General features: G+C 36.4%; 1 protein-coding gene across 1 annotated transcript in view; it reads left to right on the top strand.

The window, feature by feature from the left end:
* TJP1 (tight junction protein 1) overlaps nucleotides 1-24367 on the top strand; it is a 315639-nt gene that overhangs the window by 255117 nt on the left and 36155 nt on the right. The window contains 10 exon segments of the mRNA XM_077124011.1: nucleotides 4614-4753; nucleotides 5754-5859; nucleotides 8830-8980; nucleotides 18873-18981; nucleotides 19910-20129; nucleotides 20424-20608; nucleotides 20702-20797; nucleotides 22866-22948; nucleotides 23604-23814; nucleotides 24059-24159. Of these exon segments, the coding sequence (XP_076980126.1) occupies nucleotides 4614-4753; nucleotides 5754-5859; nucleotides 8830-8980; nucleotides 18873-18981; nucleotides 19910-20129; nucleotides 20424-20608; nucleotides 20702-20797; nucleotides 22866-22948; nucleotides 23604-23814; nucleotides 24059-24159 (1402 nt within the window).

Below are 24367 nucleotides of genomic sequence, written 5' to 3'. Positions count from 1 at the left end.
AGCAGGATATTCCACACAGTCTGATTCGCCAGGGTCATAATCCAGGCTACTACCTGACAGTAGTAGCAGTTCAGTATACACTCAGCATTAAGATATAAAGTGCGCATAGGTTACCGCCAAAGCCTGTTGCAAAAAGGTATTTGCTACGACACTAAAGGCAAAAAAAAAATGCAAACTAAATTTCCATTGGGGCACAGTTACCATAGCTTTTCCCCCTGTAGTTGCAGGGAGCTTTCTGCTGTCAAATCCACAGTTAACCTGGGCATAAGTGTCCACAGAGTCATACACCTTGGAGTGTGGGGGTGCTCCTGGTTGATTACATATACAGCTTTTGGCGTTGTGCTTATAAACTGTGGTATGATACTTAATGAACTTTGAATTTCCAACCACCATGGCTGCAATGGCCAGGACCTTATTTCCCCCAATTTCTAATGCTTGTGGCACAGGAAAGGGCAAATTATTTTCATTATCTCACTGTGGCTATAGCATTGCTGGTCCTGTTTCCTGAATTTGCAGTGCCTGCATGGGCCCCACCATTACCAGTTTAACGGAAGTGGGAGTAGCTGTTTAGGGCCATGAATCAAGGCTGGTGAGGGCCAGATACAGATGTAGTCCACTGCTGCAGAGATTGCTTGTTATCTTTTAACTGCTCCTTTAAAAGCCCTTTTATTCTTTCAGTTCATTCAGTTTACCCTGCTGCTGCAGTGCGGGGTTGTAAGGTAAATAAAATGTTCGTAAGAGATTATGTTCAGTATCCCAGTCTTAGGTTAGTTGTCTGGTAAAGGGGGTCCCTCATCACTGTCCATATATTTGGGGACCCTGAAGAATGCACTGAGCTTTTCTAAGCTTATTGTAGCACTTTGGTTAGCTGTCCCTGCTGGGAAGACCAGAAACAGGCCAGTAGCCATATCTATGGCTGTAAAAGCATATTTTCACCTCTGGATAAGGGAGAGGGCCCAGTATAATGTGCCTGCCATGTGGTGACCAGAATCTGCTTGTGGCTGTTGTGACCAAGTTGATAAGGAGCATCCTTGGGTGTCACACCTAACAGGAGGGACAGGCATCCGTCGCTTCTTTCAGTTATTGTCTGGTGATGGGCAGCTGGAATTGCTGTGCCAGTCTCCATAGAGTCTATAATACCATTGGTGTCCTGTCTTTCTGGACAACCATTCGGCAGCTTGTGGAATGTTGGCTTTAGGCTATGAATTTTTGCTAAAGCATCTGCGTCTGATTTTGTGTGGTATGAAAGATGAAAATGCTTTGCTCTACTTCCTAGGTGAGGATGAAAACAGGTTGACTGGCCCTGTTAAGAGAATACTAAAGGAAACGAAGTGATAACACAATTTGGATGCTAATTCCTTGTAGTAAAGAGGCAACCTTCCAAACTGCTGCACACAAAGATGGCATTACTTTATCTTCTGTTTTCCAAACCTCTTCTTTTTTCTCCTTTTCTTCATCAGAGGAAGAATCTATAGGATACCAAGTCTTTGTGCCCCAGTCAGAGGAAATCAGGATATGCCTCAAGTGTCTCTTATTCAAAGAGCATACCAGGCATGCCAGTATTTCTAAACTTTACACAGTTTAGCCTCTTCATTTAGTGCATCCTTGAAGTCAACTGGTTTTTCTGGGTTTCTGAGATTGCTGTAGCTCGCCATAATGCGCATAATAGCAGCCAACTGACTGCAGTGCAGTCAAGCATGTGGGTGACCCTTCCCCACATCAAGAAAGCAGGCCAGCCCAGGATTACCCCCACAGAGTTTCCCTGCTCTAGACTTATCCTCTTTATGGCTGGCTGGTCCTTGGTCTCCTGGCTGGCTTGCCCAGTGTTTCCAGCCCAGCACAACCCCAAGACTGAAGAGCATTCCAGGCAGAATATTACCCATGAGTTTTAATTAGGGACTTAGAAACAGGAGAAAATCCTTCCCAATGGTGGCTGGTTTGGAAATGAAAGCAGACCAAAAGGGAGAAGTACCAGTGGGGTGGCTTATAAAGTTTAACAGATTCCGCTGAGACTTGGTTACAATGGACTTGCAGCAGATTCTTGTGAGAGTTGATTAGGGAAGGAGAGTTTTATAATCTTTGACCTTTAACACATGTCCCAGTCATGTAGGTGGCTGCATGCAGTGACTTGCTCTCAAAATGGAGGAGGAGCAGGGCCTGGGCCCTGGGTCCTTACACCATGTTTACCAAACTGATGGTCACAAATAACTCGTTTTAAATTAATGTTTTCCTGACTACTTTTGTTGCTGGACGTCTTTTCATGTGCATACTGACCATTTGGATTTCTTCCTCAGTTAAGATTCCCTGGTTCTTTTCATTACTAATTTTTTTTCTCTTGGGCTGTTCATCTTTTTCATCAGTTTGTGGTCACCCTTTGGCCAGTGTGTAGCAAATAGAAGTTTGAGATCATTTCCCAGCATTATCTAGTCAAATGTAATGATCCTTCCTTTATGGCTTCTTAATTTCTATCTTGCTTCTTAAGGAGCATAAATTTGTACAGATTTTCTATGGAAGTTTTATGATTTTTAATACTGTTGGCGTATTTTTTCCTGTTTATTTCCGTCTGTTGATGTTATTGAGAAAAATTCTTTAGTTTTTAATGTAATTACAATTCTCTTAATTCAGATAGTTTTTGAGTAGTCTTTCATAAACACTAAATATTTTTTTGATATTTTGTACCCATTCTCTCTTGATTGCATCACCTAAATCTTCAAATTAGTGGTAACACTAGTTTGGCAGATATCTCTGTCCTGTTCACTGTTTTAGTATAAAATCCATTCAGCTTTTCAACATTTAATAGAGTGTTTGCTCTAAGTTTTGGAAAATACTATTTTTTAATTATATCCTTTATTTTTTATTTTTAATAAGAATGCTGAATTTCTCATGTCTATTTGACCAATGTTGACATTTTTTCTTAATATTTAGATATAATGAATTCTTTTGATAGATTTCCTAATACTGAACTGACCTTACACTGTTGAAATACCCTTTTTGTGGTTTATCTTCTAATACACTGCTGTATTTTCTTAGCTAGTATTTTATTTAGAATTTTTTCCCTCTATTTATAATTTGAAATGTCTTATTTTCTCAATTTTTACTGTAATTATCAAAGTTTATATGTTAAGTTATGTTAGTTTCAGATTAGATGGCTGATCAGCAAAATGTTGATAATTACTAAAATTGTTATGAAAAAATTTTTAAATTGATAAATGGTACAAAGGATTTCTGATACCATTCTCTCTGTTACTTATGTTTGGAAATTTCTATAATTTTAAGTTATGGAAAATAACATTGTAAAGATTTTGAAAATAAAATTCGAGAGCTTTTTATATTTTTAGTAGTCTGGAATAATTTTTGAAACAATTTATTTTGTTACTTAGAGGTTGGGAGATACTCAGCTGTAAAACAATCCATACCTTTTGAAAAGGTAGATCTTGAATTGTCTTTCTTATGTCGGGTTTACTGATTGGCCATTTCCTTTAAAAAATGCATATATATTGTCTTGCATCAAACTTTATAATTTGTTTTTCTGAGAAGACTGTTGGACATTTAGTTTTTGTTTTATTTGTTGCTATTAAAATGGAATTTGAAATTAGCACACTTATGTCTTTCTCACCTATGTAAGGATTTCTCTAGGATAAATCTAGAAGTGGAATTATTATTCAGTATTATCTATTTGCATTTTTTGTTTTGATGAATAGCTTACACTTTGCCTTCAAATAGTTGTAATGATTTATACTCATTTTTACCATCATTGTATAAATGTCTGTTTCCCCATATCCTTTACTGTTGGTGTTGTTGCCATCTAAACATTCTCATAGGTTATAAGAAGATATGTAGTTATTTTAATTTACATTTCCCCAGTTGCCAATGAGGGCAAACATGATTTCATGTGCTTATTGTGTATTTATGTATCTGTTTGGTGAATTATCTATTCTTTATGTTTGTTTTCTTTTGAGTTATTTTTTTAAAACTGATTTTAGTTCTTTATATATTCTAAATACTGATTTCTGTTTATATCTGTTGGGTCAACATATTCTTAATATTGGACTCTTACATGTATTAGATCAAATTGTATGCAATGCTAATATTCAACTTTTAATTAGAAATAAAAACAGCATTTTTAAATTTATATATAATCACATTTGTCAGTATTTAGGCTTTTATGTAAGAAGCCTTCCCTACTCTTGATATAAACTTTTAAAAATATATATCATATTCAGGCCTTTATTTTATCTAGAATTAATTTATTTTCGTCATTGATACTCATTTGGATCTAACTTTTTTAAGTTTGTGGACCATTGTCTCAACACCATTTATTAAATACTGTATCTTTTTTTGTGACAGTTTTAGAATGCCACTTCCATAATAAACTTCATTATAGTAGATATATTTCTTCATTTTCAATTTTGTCACTTTGATCTATTTTTTTCCGTGGCAGTACCACTCTGGTTTTAACTACTAGGTTTTTATCATGTTTTGATATCTGGTAGAACACAAATCCTTTCTCATTGTTTTTCAAAGTTGTCTTCGTAGCTTTTCTTGTACTGTTCTCTTACAATGGATTTTCAGAATGCTTATGCTCCTGATTTTTTTATTTTAATAATATATAGTCTCCGGACCAGAGAAGAAGAGAGAGTTTCCAAACCTGGGACTGCCTCAAGTCTTGTAAAGCAAGCAGATGATCACACACCTGCAACAGTGGAAGAAGTTGCAGTTGAAAGAAATGAGAAACAAGCACCCACTCTTCCAGGTAAGATGTCAGAAAAACTAGTTCTGATAACATTTGCTATAAGATTAGTTAAAATATTGTCAGGATTCACAGACTGTTTAAAAGATACAATAAATGTTACTGTTGTTGCCCACATGGGAAGTTTTCTGTATTTGACTTCCTGCACTCCCTTTATGTATAGAAGGTTGGTGTGCATTAGTAGATGTTCATGAATGCTTTTCTTTATGTTCTAGAAGGAAATTATTCATGCTTAAGAGAGTGGGCCACGGTGGCTCAGCAGGCAAGAATGCTTGCCTGCCATGCCAGAGGACCCGGGTTTGATTCCCGGTGCCTGCCTATGTAAAAAAAATAAAATAAAAGCTGCTCACAACGAGTAAGATTGTTCTCTGATACTACTTATTAAAGAGAAACATTATATTGGCTTAAGAAATTTAAAAACAAAAGTTATTTTATCAATTTAAGATGTTTCCATATAACCTATATCTTGTAGAATGGTATATTAGAACCTGACATAAGTATCTGGAAGGTTCCGATATCCTATTGCCTAAAAGGCCTGAAGTTTTTGTTTCTAATTAATACCTGTCAGTTCCTTCTCTCAAATGTTCTGTCTTGTTCTACTTGTTTAGTGGCATGAGAATGGATATTTGAAAATAAATTGTACCGCAGTGAAGAAAGAAGGCTGCTCTGACAGCTTTACAACAGGAGACAGGGAAATCTCTTCCTAGATCTTGTTTGTCTATATTCTCTAGAAAATAGATTTTTTTAAACTGTAATAGCTGGAACTGGAAGACACAGGTAACCATGTAATATGCATACTTATTATAAAGGCTTCAGAAGTACCTGTAAACTACTCTAATAAATATTGGTACATATGCTCTTAGGTGCTCTGAACTTATATTTCTGCTAATACATCATATCTTTTTCAGTCTTTTTATTGTTTGGTTGTTTCAGTGCTTGCTTATATCACTATTGCATTTTTTATAAAGTGAATCCGGCATAACTGAAATTTTCTTTCTCTTAGAGCCAAAGCCTGTGTATGCTCAAGTTGGACAGCCAGATGTAGATTTACCTGTCAGTCCATCTGATGGTGTCCTACCTAATTCAGCTCATGAAGATGGGATTCTTCGGTAATGTGATTTTTAAATGGTGAAATGGATGCCTTTCCCATTATTTGGCATGATTTAGAGTGAAAATTTAACTACAAACCATATTGTATACACGTTTTTATAGTGCATACCACTTAATACTATGATTAGGTTACTTTTTTTTTTATTTGACAGTCTTGCTTAAATGCTCAAACCCGTTGAGCATTAGATGACAGCAAAGAAACTGGTTAGATATTTAACTCTTTCCACCACTTTATACTTATCCTCCTACCTTTTAGGTCAGGAATTACGAAATAAAAAGTAGTTTTCTATTTAGACATCAGAATTTCCACAAGTTTTCTAATGCCCATGTGCTGCCACCCCCGTCCTTCCCTTCTCCCCAATTTAAAAAAATCCTTCTGTACCAGGTGTTCTTGATCTCAGCCAGATGATAGTTTTTTGGCTTTTTTGAGGAGTGGGGGATGTGCTGTCCTATGCTCTGTGGCATGTTTAGCAGCATTCCTGGCTTCTACCCACTAGGTGCCAGTAGCTCCCTTCCAGTTGTGACAACCAGAAATGTCTCAGCATTTTACCAAATGTCCCATGGGAGTAAAATTGCTCCTGGTTGACAGCCACTATTCTAGATTAGTTAGCAGCTCAAAAGAAAGTTTTTAATGTTCTACACTTTTTGTTACCTTATAGTTTATACTTGATGGAATTGGGATATAAATTGTATAACCACATTTCAAACCAATGTGATTATCACATTAGATTTTTGTTGCCTCTGAAATGGAAGGGGCATGATGTGGGTAATTGAAAATTATCAAATTTCCTCAGGTAGGTTAGATTTGGAGTTATGTATCTTTTTTCTGCTAAACAAAATTCATTTGTTACTTTAGTTCAGCTATGTGGAAGGAAATAGCTCCTGAAAAGAATGTGTATCACACAAGTTTTAAGTGTATGTATTGTTAATATTAGGTAACTGGTAAATCAGTATTTTATAAATTGTGAAGGAATATTTCCTTTCTTGAGAATTATTTGCCTCATTAAGGTTTAGAAATACTTTAATGCTAAGATTTCAGAATACTGCTACTAGCAGGGGCCATGAGAAACAAATATTAAAGAGTATTTGAGGATGAGTGCAGGATTAGTAGCTGAACCAGGAAAGGTAGATTGGTTGTAAGCAGAAGTAATTAATGAGTCTACTTTTTGTTACTGGAAATAACTGATGCGGTGCAGATAGGGCAAAATATAAATGTCTGTCACCTAGGGACACACCGCTGTTGGTAAGATTTAACCTGCAGCTGTCCTCTAACAGTAGTTTAAAAAACCCAGATCTTCTAAAGGGTGAGGACAGCAGTCAACCATTTTTATTTTTTCAGGCACTGTAGATTGAGAAGAGAAACTCCAAGGGCATGGAGTCTTAAGAACGTTGAGGAAATGTTTTTAAACGGTTTAGGGGAGGTAACTGTGAGAAGTCTTTAGACTGAGGTGAAGGAAGAAGGAGGATACCAGTACAACCAAGGGACTCAGACCCCCTGTGTTAAAGTTGGTAAATGGTTTCAGGGAGGGTCCAAGGATACCACCACCCCCAGCAGTAAGTGCTTCATCTAACCTACAGGTTATTACTTTTATGTCTAGTTAATATTAGGTCCAGATGAGGAAACTGTTGGGTCAAGAGTGAATACCTTATAAATTTTAAAAGCTAAAACAGTCTCTGATTAGTTTAACAGGGCTAGATATTTCTCTTCTCCCAACTCATTCATTCATTTACTTTGGTGTTTTTTAGTTGTTTTTGATTAGTTTGTTAATAATTTGCTCATTATTACTCGTGAATTATTATTTTACCACACCCCATGTCAAAATAGGTAAAATAATTACTGCGTTGTCTTAGTCAGGAATGTGGACCAGTTATGGGACTCTAGAAGATAAATATAAAGGTCATTTGTAACTGTGACCTTTTTCTGCCCAGTCATTCTTCTAAGTATCCTTGAGGAATTCCACAAGGTTTCAGCATTACACTGATAATAGAAGGATGTGCATACATTGATTCCTTTCCATTTTTTCACTACCAAGAAAGTTGGAGATTTCTTCTAGATACAAGGCTAATCCAGAAAAACTCACTGAATTTTGAGTAAATGGACCAAACTGGCCTAAGAAAATTTGACCTAATTGTAGGACTGTGGGATTGAATACAGGTGTTGAAAAGGTTTCAGCAACTGATTTAAAATGCAAGTTTAACAAAAATATGGTGTGTATTTCCCACCCTCCTTGGAAATGGACTTTCTATTATTTATCCAAATAATAGTGTTATAAGATTTATGTTTTAAAATTCAAAGGGAAGAGTGGGCCACAGTGGCTCAGCAGGCAGAGATTTCGCCTGCCGTGCCGGAAACCTGGGTTCGATTCCTGGTGCCTGCCCATGCAAAAAATAAAGATTCAAAGGGGAAGCAAAATAAGTGATCTGTGTGAACACCTAAAAGAATCCACCACCTGCAAAGTTTAAAAACCACACGTTTAAAAACCACACGTTAGTGGATATAGAGGTTATGATGCTTGGAGCCTGGTTTTGACTCTGGTTTGCTTTTATAAAATGAGACTTTCAAGTTATTCAATAGATAGGATATAGTGTGAATTGGAGTAGAAAAAATCAGGGATTTTTGTAGCCACTAGGAAATCACCGTATATATCCAAGACTCTGGAAGTTAGGGGAGATATTATTTTTATAAAGCAATTTTATAAATAAGTTATGTATAGCAGTTCTTGCATAATTAATATTTATTTCACTTGGATAGCTCAAAACATATTTTGTTAATGAAGAGATAAAAGAAAGTGCTATTAAATCTGGTTTTGAATTCTACTACTAAATTTTATTCAGTGAACTAGTGGTGTATGGGAAATTTTAAAGATGAAAGAAGAGCCTTTATTTCATTCTGAATATGGTTTCCATGATAGCACTTTGCTATAACTTTCTGAGCTTCTGTTTCAAATGAAATAAATCTATTTTAACAGGCCCAGCATGAAATTGGTAAAATTCAGAAAAGGAGACAGTGTGGGTTTGCGGCTTGCTGGTGGCAATGATGTTGGAATATTTGTAGCTGGAGTTCTAGAAGATAGCCCTGCAGCCAAAGAAGGCTTGGAAGAAGGTGATCAAATTCTCAGGGTATGTCAGTATATTAACTCACCTGGGTTTGAAAGTGCTTGCATCTCTAGAAAACAGGCAAACCAAGTATTGTACCATATTCTATGTTAGTCTGTTGAACCAACCAAGTATTCAAATTAAGGATCCATCAAGTCTTGCTTGTGCTGCGTATATTACTTTCCATTCCTGCATTTGCTCTTGTTTACTGCTTTGTTATGTGTTACTACACAGTGTGATGCTTTGGTTTTATTTTAGTCTGTAAGCTGCCAAAATGTAATATACCAGAAACAGAACAGCTTTTAAAAAGAGTATTTATTAAGTTGCAAATTTACTGTTCTAAGCCTGTGAAAATGTCCAAATTAAGGCATCCGGAAAAAGATACCTTAACTCCAAAGAGTTAAGGGCTGATGAAGTTCGGGGTTTCTCTCTTGCTGGGAAGATGACATCTGCTATCTTTCTCTCTTCATTTCATAAGGTTTCCTTGGGGACTTTTTCCTTCTGCATCACCAAAGGTCTTTGTGTGAATTCTGTTGGCTCTAAAACTTTTCCAAAACGCTTTCCTCTTAAAGGGCTCCAGTAAGCAACACTACCTTGAACAGGTGGAGACACATCTCCATGGAAAACATCTAATCAAAAGTTATCACCCACAATTTGGTGGGTCGTATCTTCATGGAAACAATCAAAGATCCTACAGGGTATTGAATTGAGGATTAAATGACACAACTTTTCTGGAGTACATAACAGCTTCACAAGAGCACATTCCACCATATGGACTTCCAAAAGACATGTACTTTCCAAATGCAAAATACATTCATTCCATAACACTATCAGAAAGTATGCCAGTTTCAACCTGTTGTGTATCCCAGAAAAGCCAGGTTCTTTAATCCTCATTCAGTATTGCTGGGTGGGAGCTTTTTGATGGTTTCTGTGGAGATGTGACCCACTCAGTTGTTGGTGGTAACTTTTTTTAATATTGTAAACAACAAACAAACATACATTCTTGACTTGGTTGCAATCAGTGGCTCATAGTGTCATCACATAGTTGTGTATTCATCACCATGATCATTTTTTTGATCATCTCTCCAGCAAAAGAAAAAAAGAATAAGCTCATACATGCCATACCCCTTACCCCTCCCTCTCATTGACACTAATATTTTAATCTACTCAATTTATTTTAACCTTTGTTCCCCCTATTATTTGTTTGTTTCTTATCAATTTTTTTACTCGTCTATCCATACCGTAGATAAAAGGAGAATCAGACACAAGGTTTTCACAATCACAGTCACATTGCAGAAGCTGTATCATGCAGTCATCTGCAAGAAACATAGCTACTGGAACACGGCTCTGCAGTTTTAGGTACTTCCCTCTAGCCACTCTAATACACCATAAACTAAAAAGGAAATATCTTTGTAATGTATAAGAAGAGCCTCCAGGATAACCTCTGTACTCTGAAATCTCTTAGCCACTGACACTTTATTTTTGTCTCATTTCTCTCTTCCCTCTTTTAGTTGAGAAGGTTTTCTCAATCCCATGGTGCTGAGTCCTAGCACATCCTAAGATTTCTGACTTACATTGCCAGGGAAGTTTACACCCTAGGAAGTTATGTCCCACTAGAGAGGGGGCAATGAGTTCGCTTGTTGTGTCGCTGATTGAGAGATAGGACACATCTGAGCAACAAAAGAGTTCTCTGGGGTGACTCTTAGGCCTAATTTTAAGTAGGCTTACCCTGACTTTGCAGAGATAAGTTTCATAGGGGCAAACCCCAAGGTTGAGGGTTCAGCCTATAGATTTTGTTGTCTTCACTGCTTGCAAGAACATTAGGAATTCCCCAAACGGAGAAGTTGAATTTTTCCCCCTTTCTACCCATTCCCCCAATGGGGCTTTGCAAATACTTCTTTAGTCACTATTAAAATCACTCTGGGATTTATCAGGGCATCACACTAACCTGGACAAACTAACAAAATCTCATGCCCTATTCAAGGTTCCATGTACTTAACGGTGTTCGGTTAAGCTGTCTATATAAGTTAAATTAGGAAATGAATTAGTCAGAATATAAATTTGGGGCCAAATAAACATTTCTTACTTTAGTCTCACACAAGTTGAAATTTTAAAATATGAATGACCATCTGTTTTCAACACCCTGCAATATTGACATTCCTTTGTTCTTCCTCATGCAAAAACATTTTTTAATTTATACATTTAGTCACTATCGTTGTACACTCTAGGCATTCCTAAATTATACCATCTGAGTCTTTATTGTCTATCTTTCCAGCTGGTTTTATGTGTGCCTCAGCCCTCCTTCCTCTATCATTCTCACATTCAGCTTTATTCAGTGTACTTACATTACTGTGCTACAATCAGGTAGTATTGTGCTGTCCATTTCTGAATTTTTGCAGTCAATCCTGTTGCATGTGGGTGGTAACTTTTGATTAGATGATTTCCATGGAAATGTGTCTATACCCATTTAAGGTGGGCCCTTTAAGAGGGAACTATTTTGTAAAAAGCTTAAGAGCCACCAGAACCAACAGAGCCCATGCAGCCAGAGAGAGTTTGGAGCAGAAGGAAAATGCCCCTGGGAAAACCTTATGAAATGAGGAGAGGAAGCTCGCAGACATTGCCATGTGTCCTCCCAGGTGAGAAACCCTGAACATTGTTGGCCTTCTTGAACCAGTGTATCTTTTCTTGGATGTCTTAATTTGGACATTTTTATAACCTTGCCATGATTGGAATATTTTCATGGCCTTAGAACTGTAAGCTTGCAGATTAATAAACTCCCCTTTTTCAAAGCCCTTCCATTTCTGGTGTATTGCATTCTAGCAGCTTTTGCAAACCAGAACAGAAAGCCTTAAAACCATTTCATTAACAATACAAATACAGTACAGTCAAAACAGTACAAAATCGAAACAAAGTCAGCTACAGACATGGTCTGTCCTTGGTAGAATTCTCCTCTGGCTCTGACCTGTAAAACTCAGAAAAAGTTATCTGCTGCCAACATAAAAAGCCAGGACAGTCAATAATACATGTTTCCATTTCCATAGAGAGAAATTGAAAGGAAAACAGGGGCTAACTCCATTAGATTTCAAAGTCTGAAAGTCATTTATCCTTGGGGCTATAGAAAACGGCAGTCCCACCCTTTCCAAGGGCTTACGCAATGGCCCAGTTCCCTCTAAATGCTTGTGTGAAAATTGCAACCTTGAAGGACATTCGGGAGACTACCTTTTGCTCACCTTCCTTGGAACTATGTGGTGGCAGCAAGGCGTTCCCCAATCCCCAAGGAATGTGCTTCATGCTCTTCCAGCATATGGGTAGGTCCACTCTCCTGGCCTGATGTTTCTTAACTTCAGACCTTAGCTTCCATGGTTCTGCCTTTGAAGTAATTTTTCCTTCAATTTGTCCGTTTTTGTCCAGACTGGCAGTGGTTCCAGTTATACAGATCCCACAGCACCCATGTTGGTTTTCTGTGTTGTACCTGGGATCATAACCATCAGACAGTAGGACTTTCCACAAATCTTCCTGGATAACTCCATCTCCAAGCCTGGCTTTTTCTGAAATGGCTGGCTGGTGCCATGTTTGGTTAAATTCTCACATGGAACACTGTTCTCTGGGGTCTTCCTTTCTGGAAGCCTAGAATTTTACAGACCATCAGTATCTGGTTTCTTTGTACCCAAAAGTTCAGTTCTCTGCTTATCTCTTGACTGTTGCATTTCACTGTAAGCTACAAAGAGAAACCAGATTGCACTTTACACATGTAATTTGGAAATCTGTTAAATATCCAAGTTTGTGGCTTTTAAAATCTGCCTTCCGTCTAAAACCAGTGGTCAGTTTTGCCAGATTATCTGCCATTTTAAAACATGGATCCATGGATCACCTTCCTTCCAGTTTGCAGTAACACATGCATCATTTCTGTTTAAGGCCTTATCAGAAGTATCTTCAGAATCTACATTTCTGCCAACAGTCTCTTCAAAGCATTCTAGGCCTTTTCTAACAAGCTCCTTACAGCTCTTCTGGATTCTCCCCTGTATCCATTTAAAAAACCATTACAACACGTTTGGTATTTGCAAACTGCAGTAGCATCCCACTTCTCCAGTACCAGAATCTGTTTTAGTTTGTAAGCTGCTGGATTGCAATATACCAGAAACGGAATCGCTTTTATGAAGGGAATTTTTTATAAAGGGAAAATTATAAGTTTACGGTTCTAAGTCTATGAAAATGTCTGAACTAAGGGCATCCAGGGAAAGATACTTTAATTCAAGAAAGGCCAATGCATCTGGAACACCTCTGTCAGCTGGGAGGGCACACTGGTCCCTTGTTAGTCCCTTGCTCCTGGGCCTCATTGCTTTCAGCCTCTGTTTCTATGAGCATTCCTCACTTTGATTCTTCAGGACTGGCTTTCTCTCGGCTCTCTCCCAGCTCTTGCAGATGGCTACCCTCACAAGATTGGATCAGGATGGCTTTTCTGTGGCACGTAATTTCAAACCAGCACAGTTTCATTTTAGCTGCTAATGTTCATAGAAGTTATAAGAAAATAACTTTTAGGCTCCCGTAATGTCCACCCAGGATGTCTTTTTAAGTTCAGCTAACATTCAGAATGTCGAGTCTGCCCTAGGCCATCTTTGGCCCCATTCTTCTTTAAAAAAACAGGGGCCACAACTTGCAAGTAGGGAAACATCAGGTGGTTATCTCCCAAGACTCAGTCTTCTCCACTGTCTGCACAGCTGTGTAGTGCCTTCCATACCCCAGGTGATGGTGATGGCTAAGGTGCTAGAAGATGTGACTTACAACAGCAAATGTTCTTCGGCTTTGAGGCTTCACACAAGAGACAAGCCTAGTTAAAAGCCATCAACACACTCAGGAAAGCCTGCTCTAGATACCACAGTCTACCCTTCAGATATTTTGTCTTTGTTGAGTATTTTGGGGGGAGGGAGGTAAGTTAATGGGCAGGGATAGTGGTGTGTGTTTGGTTGTTTGTTGGGGGGTTTTTGTCATAAACAACGTTGCCTTGTAATAAAGGATCATCTTTATTAGTGACTTAACACTAATACTTTTTATTTGTCCCTTTTGAAAGTCTGAATTTTAAGCAGATTCTTGGATGGCTCACCTCCATTAGCTTGTCGTACTTTAGCACCCATCTTATTTCCAGTTGCTTTTCCAGAATTACTACTTTCACTGCGAAGCTCTGTGAGTTTTCCCAGTTCAGACTTGGGCTTCTTCAGCATTTTTAATTTTTTAACTAACAATTCATAGAGAGGATAGAGAAATTGGCAAGCCTTTTCTGTGTCTTTACCAGTTCTGTCTGGAATCAGTTTATTGACCACTTCTTTCAAGTCATTTTTTTTTTTTACATCCCTTGGGTCATGATTTCCATCATCATCTTCTGGATTTGGTAGACCTGTTAGTGCTGAGAACAAGAGGTATTCCAAATCTGAATGTTGTGGGGTTTTTTATTGTTGTTTGTTTTGGTAAAACAAATATAGAACAGATGATGAAATAACCATCAGTAGTTTTAACATCAGCATGAGCTTCAATCATGATCTGCATATTTTGACAATGGAACACATTTGTCATGGGTAAGATCCATGCCATGGAAGTTGGTTTGGCAGTTTTTGCCCTACACCTCCTCAGTAATTAGCATGTAATTTCTAAATGCAGCTTCATCATTCTGCATAGCATGCAGATCAGCTAGGTTCACTTCAAAAATAAGACCTTTAAGAGACTGTATTTGGTTCCTTGAGTTGTTATAACTAGTATTTTTCCCAACATTTAATCTGAGGATTGGATTTATCCTGTATGAATTCCTGCATTTGCACTGCCTCTATACTCAAAGTGTCTTTACCTCCCTTTCATTCAGCCTACTCCTCTTTTTTCTGGATTCAGTCTCCTATCTGCTCCAGAGTCTTGCTGCTTTATTCATCTCTCTGTCCCTCATCTCTAAGCTTTCATTTCTCTCTGCCCCTCATCTCTAAGTTTCTACTGCCTTCATTCCCGGCTTTCTTTGCAGTCGTTACAACGTTTTGAGGTCTGGCTTCTACCTTAACTGCTACAGAGTCTGAATTTTCATAAGCCCTTGTTGGTAGTCTGTTGTCATCCTCAGCTCTCATCCTTCTTTATTTCTCAGCGGTGTTTTGACTCCTGAATAATCCTCCTTCAAGTGCTTGGATTTTATAATAGTGCTGCCCTGGAGATCTTCTAATCTTTTTTATCCTTTCTCAGTCTTCTTTTCTGATTCTTTTACAACTTGGGAAGTATCAGTAACTGCATGGTCATCTCTTCTTACACAGTCTCCATCTCAGGTTTGGTCACTTAAGTGAGCTGCCTGTTAGAAACTTTTCAGGAGGAGCTCTTTCTTGAGTCCCATCAGACTATGCTAGCAACACATGTTCATTTCCATTTGATCCTACTCCATTCCCCTTAAACGTAGCATCTCAAAAAGTTAAGGTATCTTCTCTAACTTACTGATTTCCACCTGCCATTGTATTGATTCCTTTTGACAGTAATTACATTGTTTTCATTTCAGTTACGTTAGCATGGATAATAATGGCCAGTATACAAAACGTACCTATTCCTGCCTCAGATCTCTTTTGATGTGATCACAGCAAACAGCATTTCAAAAATATTTCTTGGGCGGTGTAACAGTGGCTCAGTGGCAGATTCTCACCTGCTATGCTGGAGACCCATGTTTGGTTTCCAGAGCCTGCCCATGCCCTCAAAAATAAATAAATAAAAGATATTTCTTAACTTTTTGTTTTGTATTATAAAAGTCGTACAGGTTTTTGTTTTCATTGTGGAAATTTTCCCAAAGATGAAAAATGGAAATCTACCTGTGAGTTTTATACCTGGTCACTGTTGACATTTTGATAAAGTTTCCTTTTGGCACTTAGGAGCTTGTGATATACGTATTAACATAATAGACATCAAGCCTACATTACTCAGAGGCTGTTACAGGGATGCCATAATGCACGTATGTTTTCTCTTTTTTAATCCCAGTCCCCCCCCCCTGTTTTTTGTAGACCCATTTCGTTCACTTTTTTCTTTCAATTTTTTTTGTGGTTAACATGTATTTGACATAAAATTTCACCTTTTAACAGCTTTTATGTGCATAGTTCATTGCGATTAATTACACTTGCAGTGTTGTACTAACATCACCCACCACCTATTACCAAAACTTTTTCATCACTCTAAACAGAAACTCTGTACCAATTAAGGAATAATTCTCCCTTCCCTGCTTCCCACAAATCCCAACCCTCCCCTACCTCCTGGCCCTGGCAACATGTATTCTATTTCTTATCTCTGTGAATTTGCTTATTCTAAGTATTTGATACAGTATTTCCCTTTTTGATCTGGCTTCACTCAACATATTTTTAAGGTCCCTCCGTGTTGTAACATATACCAGACCTTCATTGCTTTTTATAGCTTAATAATATTCCACTGTATGTACACATACACTATGTATTCCTTTGTATTGTATGTATATACCACATTTTGTTTATCCATTCATCTGTTTACAGACACTCAGTTGCTTCTCTAGTGAATATTAATATTACTATAAACACTGGTATACAAATATCTGGTCAGGCTTCTGCTTTCAGTTCTTTTGGGTATATACCAAGGAATAAGATTGTTTGGTCCTGTGAAACCACTAAACTTGTCCATAGCAGCTACACAATTATGCATTCCCACCAACAGTGTACCTGGGTTCCTGTTTTTCCTTATCCTTGTGAACACTTATTTTCTGCTTTTGTTTTTTTAAAATAGCTATCCTAATGGCTTTGAGGTAGCATCTCTCAAATGGGTTTGATTTGCGTTTCCTTAATGGCTCCTTTTGTTGAGCATCTTTTCATGTGCTGATTGGCCATTTGTATATCTTCTTTGGAGAAATGTCTGTTCAAGTTCTGGACCCATTGTTTAACTGGGTAGTTTGTCTTTTTGTATTTGAGTAGCAGAAGTTCTTTATATATTCTGGGTATTAAGACTAATCAGAAATAAGGTTAGCCAATTTTTTTTCCCAGTCTCCACTTTCTTGCTCATGTTCTTTTACTTACAGAAGTTTTTAATTCTGATAAAATCCAATGTCTCTGTTTCTTTTAGTGTCGTATCTAAGAAACCATCTCCTAATGCAAAGTCATAAAGATTCCCTCTGTTTTCTTCTAAGAATTTTAAGAATTTGGCTCTTATGTCTGGATTGTTGATCCATTTTGAATTAATTTTTATATATGGTGTTGAGGTATAGGGATCCATTTTCATTCTTTTGCATGTGGGATATCCAGTTTTCCAGCACTGTTTGTTGAAGAGACTGTTCTTTCCCCATTGAAAGTACTTGGCACCTTTGTCAAAATCAGTTGCCCATAGATGTGTGGATTTATTTCTGACCTCTTGATTTTGTTTGTTAGTCTATTTGTTTATCTTTTTGCCAATCAGTGTTTTGATTATGCAGCTTTGAATTAAATTTTATAATTGGGAACTATTAGCCTCCTACTTTGTTCTTTTTCAAAGTGAATTTGACTCTTCAGGGTCTTCACAATTCCATATGACTTTGATGATTGACCTTTCCATTTCTTGTAATACCTCTATCTGACTCTGGCATTAAGGTAACTCAGAATGAGTTAGAAAGTATTCCCTTCTCTTCAAATTTTTGGAAGAGTTTGAGAAAGATTAGTGCCAAATCTACTTTTAATGTTTGGCAGGATGCACCCTCTGAATCCCTCTGGTCCTGGAGTTTTCCTTGTTGAGAAATTTTTTATTTCTTTCCAGATACTTGGGAAAGGTAGAACTCTGTTATACATTAAAAAGGATTTTTCAGAGATTTTGAGTAATAAATATTTAGAAGTAGATACTGACTTTTTAATTTCATTTGTTTTCTTTATTACTGTAACCTTAGCAAGCTAATCACATGAAACTACAGAATTAGCAAATGTCTTCAAATCCGTATATAAAACATGGATTTCTTCTAATTTCAAACTCTCATTTATTAGTGTACCACTCAATCTTATAAAAAAAATAAAAAAGATGGCTCCACAGATAGTGGAGCCATTTAAAATATACCATTTAATAAACAACTGTTCCTTTTAACTTTACATCCATCCCCACACTCCAGTCTCAAAACCCATCATTTAATTGTCTTGGTCACGGACAGTTCCAAGGTATGATTTTATATTTTATTCCCACAACTTCTGGTTATCGGAAAACCCATGGTTTCCTTTGTTGAAAGAGTTAGTCTTACTGATGTTGGTATCTTCCTTTTCAATATTCTTCATCCTCCTCTCTGCTTTCGGAGATATTTCTTCTGGCTCACTACCTTCATCTTCATTAAAAGCTGCTGCTACCGAAAGGGTTTTGGGAGCAAGAGTTGAAACAGTTTCTTTAGGCTTACTTGATCCAAGTTTAATGGATATAGCTGATGATTTCTTTGTTGTCTGACTACCTATGGCAAATCCAAATTTGAAAGTCTTTGTAGGCTTTGCTGGGAGGTCTCCAGCTGCTTCTTCAGCTGATTGTTTCTCAGCGCTGCAACTGGAACATTCTCCTCCATTACTCCAACAGCTCCAGGATCACTGCAGCTTCTCCAGCGTTTCCTCTCCCACCTTCCTGTCTACCATTTTCCTTGCCATGGCCTCCAGTATTGACTTTTTTGTTCTAAATTGGTTAAATTTTGCAATGGGTCATCTTTAATATTTAAGATGAGAACTCTTTAAAGGAACTTATACCTTCCTTCGCTTTTACTTTCTTAGTTTCTGCCTATTTTAAATTAGAATATATTTTCTCCAAGGTAAAATATATTTTCCCCCTTAAAGGTATAATATTTTTAAAGTAGGTGAGCCCTATGAATATTTGTTTCCAGTTTAGGCATATGTATTATATTAAATATATATATATATCTCGAACAGCTGAGAATAATTTAAGAAATCTTTTTTTACAGGTAAACAATGTAGACTTCACGAATATCATAAGAGAAGAAGCTGTGCTTTTCCTGCTCGACCTCCCTAAAGGAGAAGAAGTAACCATTTTGGCTCAGAAGAAGAAGGATGGTGAGATATTGTCAGAAAATAAACTTCTAGGAATTTGAGTAGTTACAAAAGAATTTATTTACTTATTTAATCACACAAAATTGAATGATGTATGAATCTGTTCATCTCAGAGTTAATATTATTTTCTAATTTGTTTAGGTGCATACAATCTTACACTATGCCCATTAGTAGAGCACATTAGTAAGAGCAAATGAGTTAAGTAAATTATGACCCAACCCTTACAAGTCCTAGAAAAATCATATTTGTTTAATAGCCATCAGAACCACACCGTTCATGTGGGAAGCTTCCACATTTTGTACTGGTGTTTTCTAAACAATGCATTCGATATTTGTTGTCCTTGATAAAAAGCAGGCATGCTTTTCATTATGGAACAGACTTCCTCAACTGTAGCACTAATGACATTTGAGAGGGCGTAGGGGGTAGTAGGAGGGCTGCCTTGTACATTGGTGGGATGTTTATCAGTATCCCTGGCCTCTGCCCACTAGATGCCAGTAGCGCACAAAGACAGAGACATAGAATTGTGACGACCAAAAATGTTTCTAGATATTACAGAATGTCCCCTAAGGTGCAGTTTCCCCTATATGGGAACCACTGATATAGAAATTGGAAATGTCTGTTTGCATTTAAATTAGATGGTTTAAATAGAAAGCAGATGTGTGGTTCTGGACAAGTTAGTTAATCTGTTTCTGCATCAGCTTCTCATTTGCAAAATGGAGATGCTAAGAGTTCCTGTTCCATGAGGTTATGGTGGTAAGTAAGTGAGATAAAGTACAGAGTATAGTACTTGATACACAGTAAGAATTCAGTATTTTTTCAATACTGTTGTTTTGGTGGTTAATATTTTCAGTAGCATCTTCATGTAATGCATTCCCTTCATATTACTTTTTATCCTGTTGGTTACTAATCATCTGTTTTTGTTTCCTTTTAGTTTATCGTCGCATTGTAGAATCAGATGTAGGAGATTCTTTCTATATTAGAACCCATTTTGAATATGAAAAGGAATCTCCATATGGACTTAGTTTTAACAAAGGAGAGGTGTTCCGTGTCGTGGATACGTTGTACAATGGAAAACTGGGTTCTTGGCTTGCTATTAGAATTGGCAAAAATCATAAGGAGGTAGAAAGAGGCATCATCCCTAATAAGAACAGGTATGACGTTTGAATAGTTTTTGTTTAATGATTTAATAAGTAAGTGATATTTACTTCAGGTAAATCATTTAGAAAATTTGTATCCCACTAGGAAATTTGGTAATGAAAAGAATTATTTTTCATTGTATTTACCATATCTATAACTAACTTGATTGTACAAACTCCTCTTTATTTTAACCATTAATATTTAAACTACATTTGAACCTCTATCCAACATTTCAGCATTTTATTTGATTGTGAATCTTCTTCCATTTTGTTTGTTTTAAATACCCTTATTTTTATGTTCATTTATAGAGCTGAGCAGTTAGCCAGTGTACAATACACACTTCCAAAAACAGCAGGAGGAGACCGTGCTGACTTCTGGAGATTCCGAGGTCTTCGAAGCTCCAAGAGAAATCTTAGAAAAAGCAGAGAAGATTTGTCTGCTCAGCCAGTTCAGACAAAGTTCCCAGCTTATGAGAGAGTTGTTCTCCGAGAAGGTAGTTTTCTATAAACTAACTTAACTTTATTGTCAGTATGTTTAAGAGTGCAAAGTATGAACTGTGTTACTTTTCATTTGAATTTCTCCCCAGCTGGATTTTTGAGGCCTGTAACCATATTTGGACCAATAGCTGATGTTGCCAGAGAAAAACTGGCAAGAGAAGAACCAGATATTTATCAGATTGCAAGTAAGTTGCTGCAAAACTTTCTTGAAATAAGAAGATTGAGAGGGTTTTTGCTAGTTACCCATCTGAAGGATGGGTCTAATCCAGTCACTTCATAAGAATAAAACTTTGGATAGGTGGAAAATTTCATTTACCCCATGAAGTTAATTTGTTCTTTCAGTTCCCGTTAATGAGAATAATCACCATTTATGAAATCCTTGACTTTATGAAAACTGATTGGTACAGTGTATATTCATGATCTTACTGTACCCTCACAGTAACACTGAGATTCGGTATTATAATATCCTTGTTAAAGGTGAACAGACTGAGCTTTAGGGTGGTTAGGATTGGGATCATAAAGATTTCTTTAGTCTAAACGCTCCAATGACATTAGCTGTTGAGTGGCATAACTAGGATTTGACCCCATGTCTTTGTGGCTTCAATACAACACCTTTAGTCATTAAGCTAACAGAAATCCTTGAATATATACAAAGGGGTAATAAAAGCATGGTCCATATTGTCAGTTATTATTGTAGACCTTTATAGTAAGTTATCATTGAATATAAATGTTGAGAGTTTAGTGCTTTATATGCATAAGAGATTTTGCTTACAGAATCTTTTGTTTCATTAGTTTGGGTACTGTGGTAGTTTAAATATACAAACCTAGTTACCATCGCCACTTTAAATTTGATGTAAAAACTTTATTTTTTTCTAATTATGAAACTAACCTTTTTGATTTGAAAATAAAGTTAGAAAATGAATTTTCACATATAGCATCATCCTAAAATTCCATTTTCTTTTCTTTCATTCTTCCCACCCTTTGTAAATATATATTTTGTGAAGTTTTATTTTTAATTGTTTAGAAAAGTTTATACTGTTTTTCTTCATAATAGATGATAGCATGTTTTCATCTTGAATTACCCGTTTTGCAATCAAATTTGAGGCTTGATTAGCCGTTTTTCTGTTGTTCCTGAAGTTTTGTTTCAAATTTATATTTTACAGTTACAGAGAATGCAAAACTCATGTATTTTATTGCTTGTCCATACTCTTCTCTGTTTCCCAAAGGATTTAAATCCTCAAGAAATAAAGGTTGCTCTGTATTTATGATACTTTTTGTAGACTAAATTCTCAAATTAAGAAAAAGTGAACCATAGAATATGAAAAGTTTTCAGCCCTCAGTGACTAGGTGGGAGTCTGGCAAGGAACAGACTTTCTGGTTGATCTCAGTGTGCCATATGAATGTTTTCTTTGTATGTCACAAGATTGGGAAAGATTGGGAATTAGTGCCATGCTGAGCCATTTTGAAGACTCATGCTACTCTGTATATAATGTTTTTATGGTTTTTCTCATGGCTGAGTTTTTTCCCCAGAACATCAATTAATGTAATTGGAAAAATAAACTGAAAAAAAGAAAAATACATATATTAAAACTCACATTATTTCAAGTGTAAATATTTTATTTATACCAAACAGAATTTATTACCCTTTTGTTTTTGTGACTTTAATGGAAGCAAATTCCTAATATTTTCAAAATCTCCTTCTTTACCACATTTTTATTTCCAAGAGTTGCCATATTTGACAATTTCTCTTGACCAAGAGACAATTTTGAAACATTTTAAATGAAGTTCCACTTACTGATCCTGTCTTTAAATTTTGATGTGTTTTGTGGATTTTTTGCATTTGTATTGATTTTTTAATAAAATTATTGCTTCAAAAATTACCTTGGTATTTTGATTACTGAGGCTTTGGTGGGGGGATCCCTTAAATTTTGTTTCTGAGACAACTGCCTCACTTTGCCTTGTTCTGGTCCCACCCTTTTGGGAAGCATGGATCTAATTCAGTGGTTCTCAGCCAGGGGCAAGTCTGCCCCCTAGAGAACACTGGCTGTGCCTGGAGACATTTTTTTGGAGAGGACACCTACTGGTATCTAGTGAATAGAGGCCAGAGATGCTTCTAAACATTTCATTGTGTGCTAGAAAACTCCTACTACAGAGACTTTTCCAGCCTGCACACCACTGGTGCCCAGTAGTTGAGAAATCTGATCTAACCAATGGAAATATAATGTTGTGTTTTTGTCCCAACTTCATGAATAGAAAGTGAACCACGAGATGCTGGAACTGATCAGCGTAGCTCTGGCATTATTCGGCTTCATACAATAAAGCAAATAATAGATCAAGTAAGTTATTAAAAATTTATGTATTTCATTATACACTGCGAATATTGTGTTTTAGAAGAGGTAGGTATATTTCAGTGGTATGGGATTGGCAATGCGAAAATAGAATGTAGTTTTCCTAAGATTATTATTGGTATACCATAAAAAAATTAATCCCTTACTAAAAGGCATTATGAGAATCACCTTCAAGGGAATAGTTATTACACTCATTACACACTAACCATTACCACAAAAAAGTATACAATGTTCATATAAGAAACAGACTGTTTATAATTACATCTGTATAGTTGGATTGCACTTCAATATTTATATGAATGGGAAATATGCTGTTTTTCTGTAAGATTATGTCAGGAACAGTAAATGGTAGTACTTACTTTCAGTCAAACTGGACAGAGTTGATACTGTCAGCTTGTAAGTATTGGGGCTGTGTCTTAAAAGTGAGCTGGTTAAAGCTTTTTGCTTTTAATTTTACTAGAAATTGTATTGAGTTAACTATGATATTTTTCTAATATATGCCACTGGTTCATCTTAAAGCACATATTAAAAGTCCAGTACTATTAAAATGTAATATAGGTTATGACTTTTTCTAAAGATGATTATTCTTAAGGAATTAACTATGTCTTGTGATCTTGTGTATTTTGTTTCTTTCCATTTCTAGGACAAACATGCTTTATTAGATGTAACACCAAATGCAGTTGATCGTCTGAATTATGCCCAGTGGTATCCAATTGTAGTATTCCTTAACCCTGATTCTAAGCAAGGTGTGAAAACAATGAGAATGAGGTTATGTCCAGAATCACGGAAAAGTGCTAGGAAATTATATGAGCGGTCTCATAAACTTCGTAAAAATAATCATCATCTTTTTACAAGTGAGTATATTAAAGGCCTCCTTTCAGCTTAAAATATCTGGGCAACAAAATGTTGGCAAAAATGTTGAGTTATATCAAGAGCTGCTGTTCAGCTGAAAGAAAATATATTGTGCCAAAACAAAGGGTATTTGTCTTATAAATAATATCAGTAGTGATTGATCTCTAAGCAAGGTTGAATGAATTAACCCAACTTTTGCCAGTGTTCTCACCATAAAACTACATTATTAATTTATTTTGTTTTCAGCTACAATTAATTTAAATTCAATGAATGATGGTTGGTATGGTGCACTAAAAGAAGCAATTCAGCAACAACAGAACCAGCTGGTATGGGTTTCTGAGGGAAAGGTAAGAAATTTCCTTTTTTTTTTGACCTATTCAGTTAATTAGGTAACTTAATCAGAAATGCCATTGAGTTCACTTTTAGGTCTTTATCATTTGTGTATAGAGTTGTCAAATTTGTTTTTAATGGTAAAAGATTCCTGTATGTCCCTCACCTATTGAATTACCAGTGCAGTGGGATTCTGAAAGAATTTCCCAATTATAATTTGGGAGC

The sequence above is a fragment of the Tamandua tetradactyla genome, chromosome 12 (assembly GCF_023851605.1).
Source record: "Tamandua tetradactyla isolate mTamTet1 chromosome 12, mTamTet1.pri, whole genome shotgun sequence".
Classification (NCBI taxonomy): Eukaryota; Metazoa; Chordata; class Mammalia; order Pilosa; family Myrmecophagidae; genus Tamandua; species Tamandua tetradactyla.
This window is presented reverse-complemented; position numbering and strand designations above follow the sequence as displayed.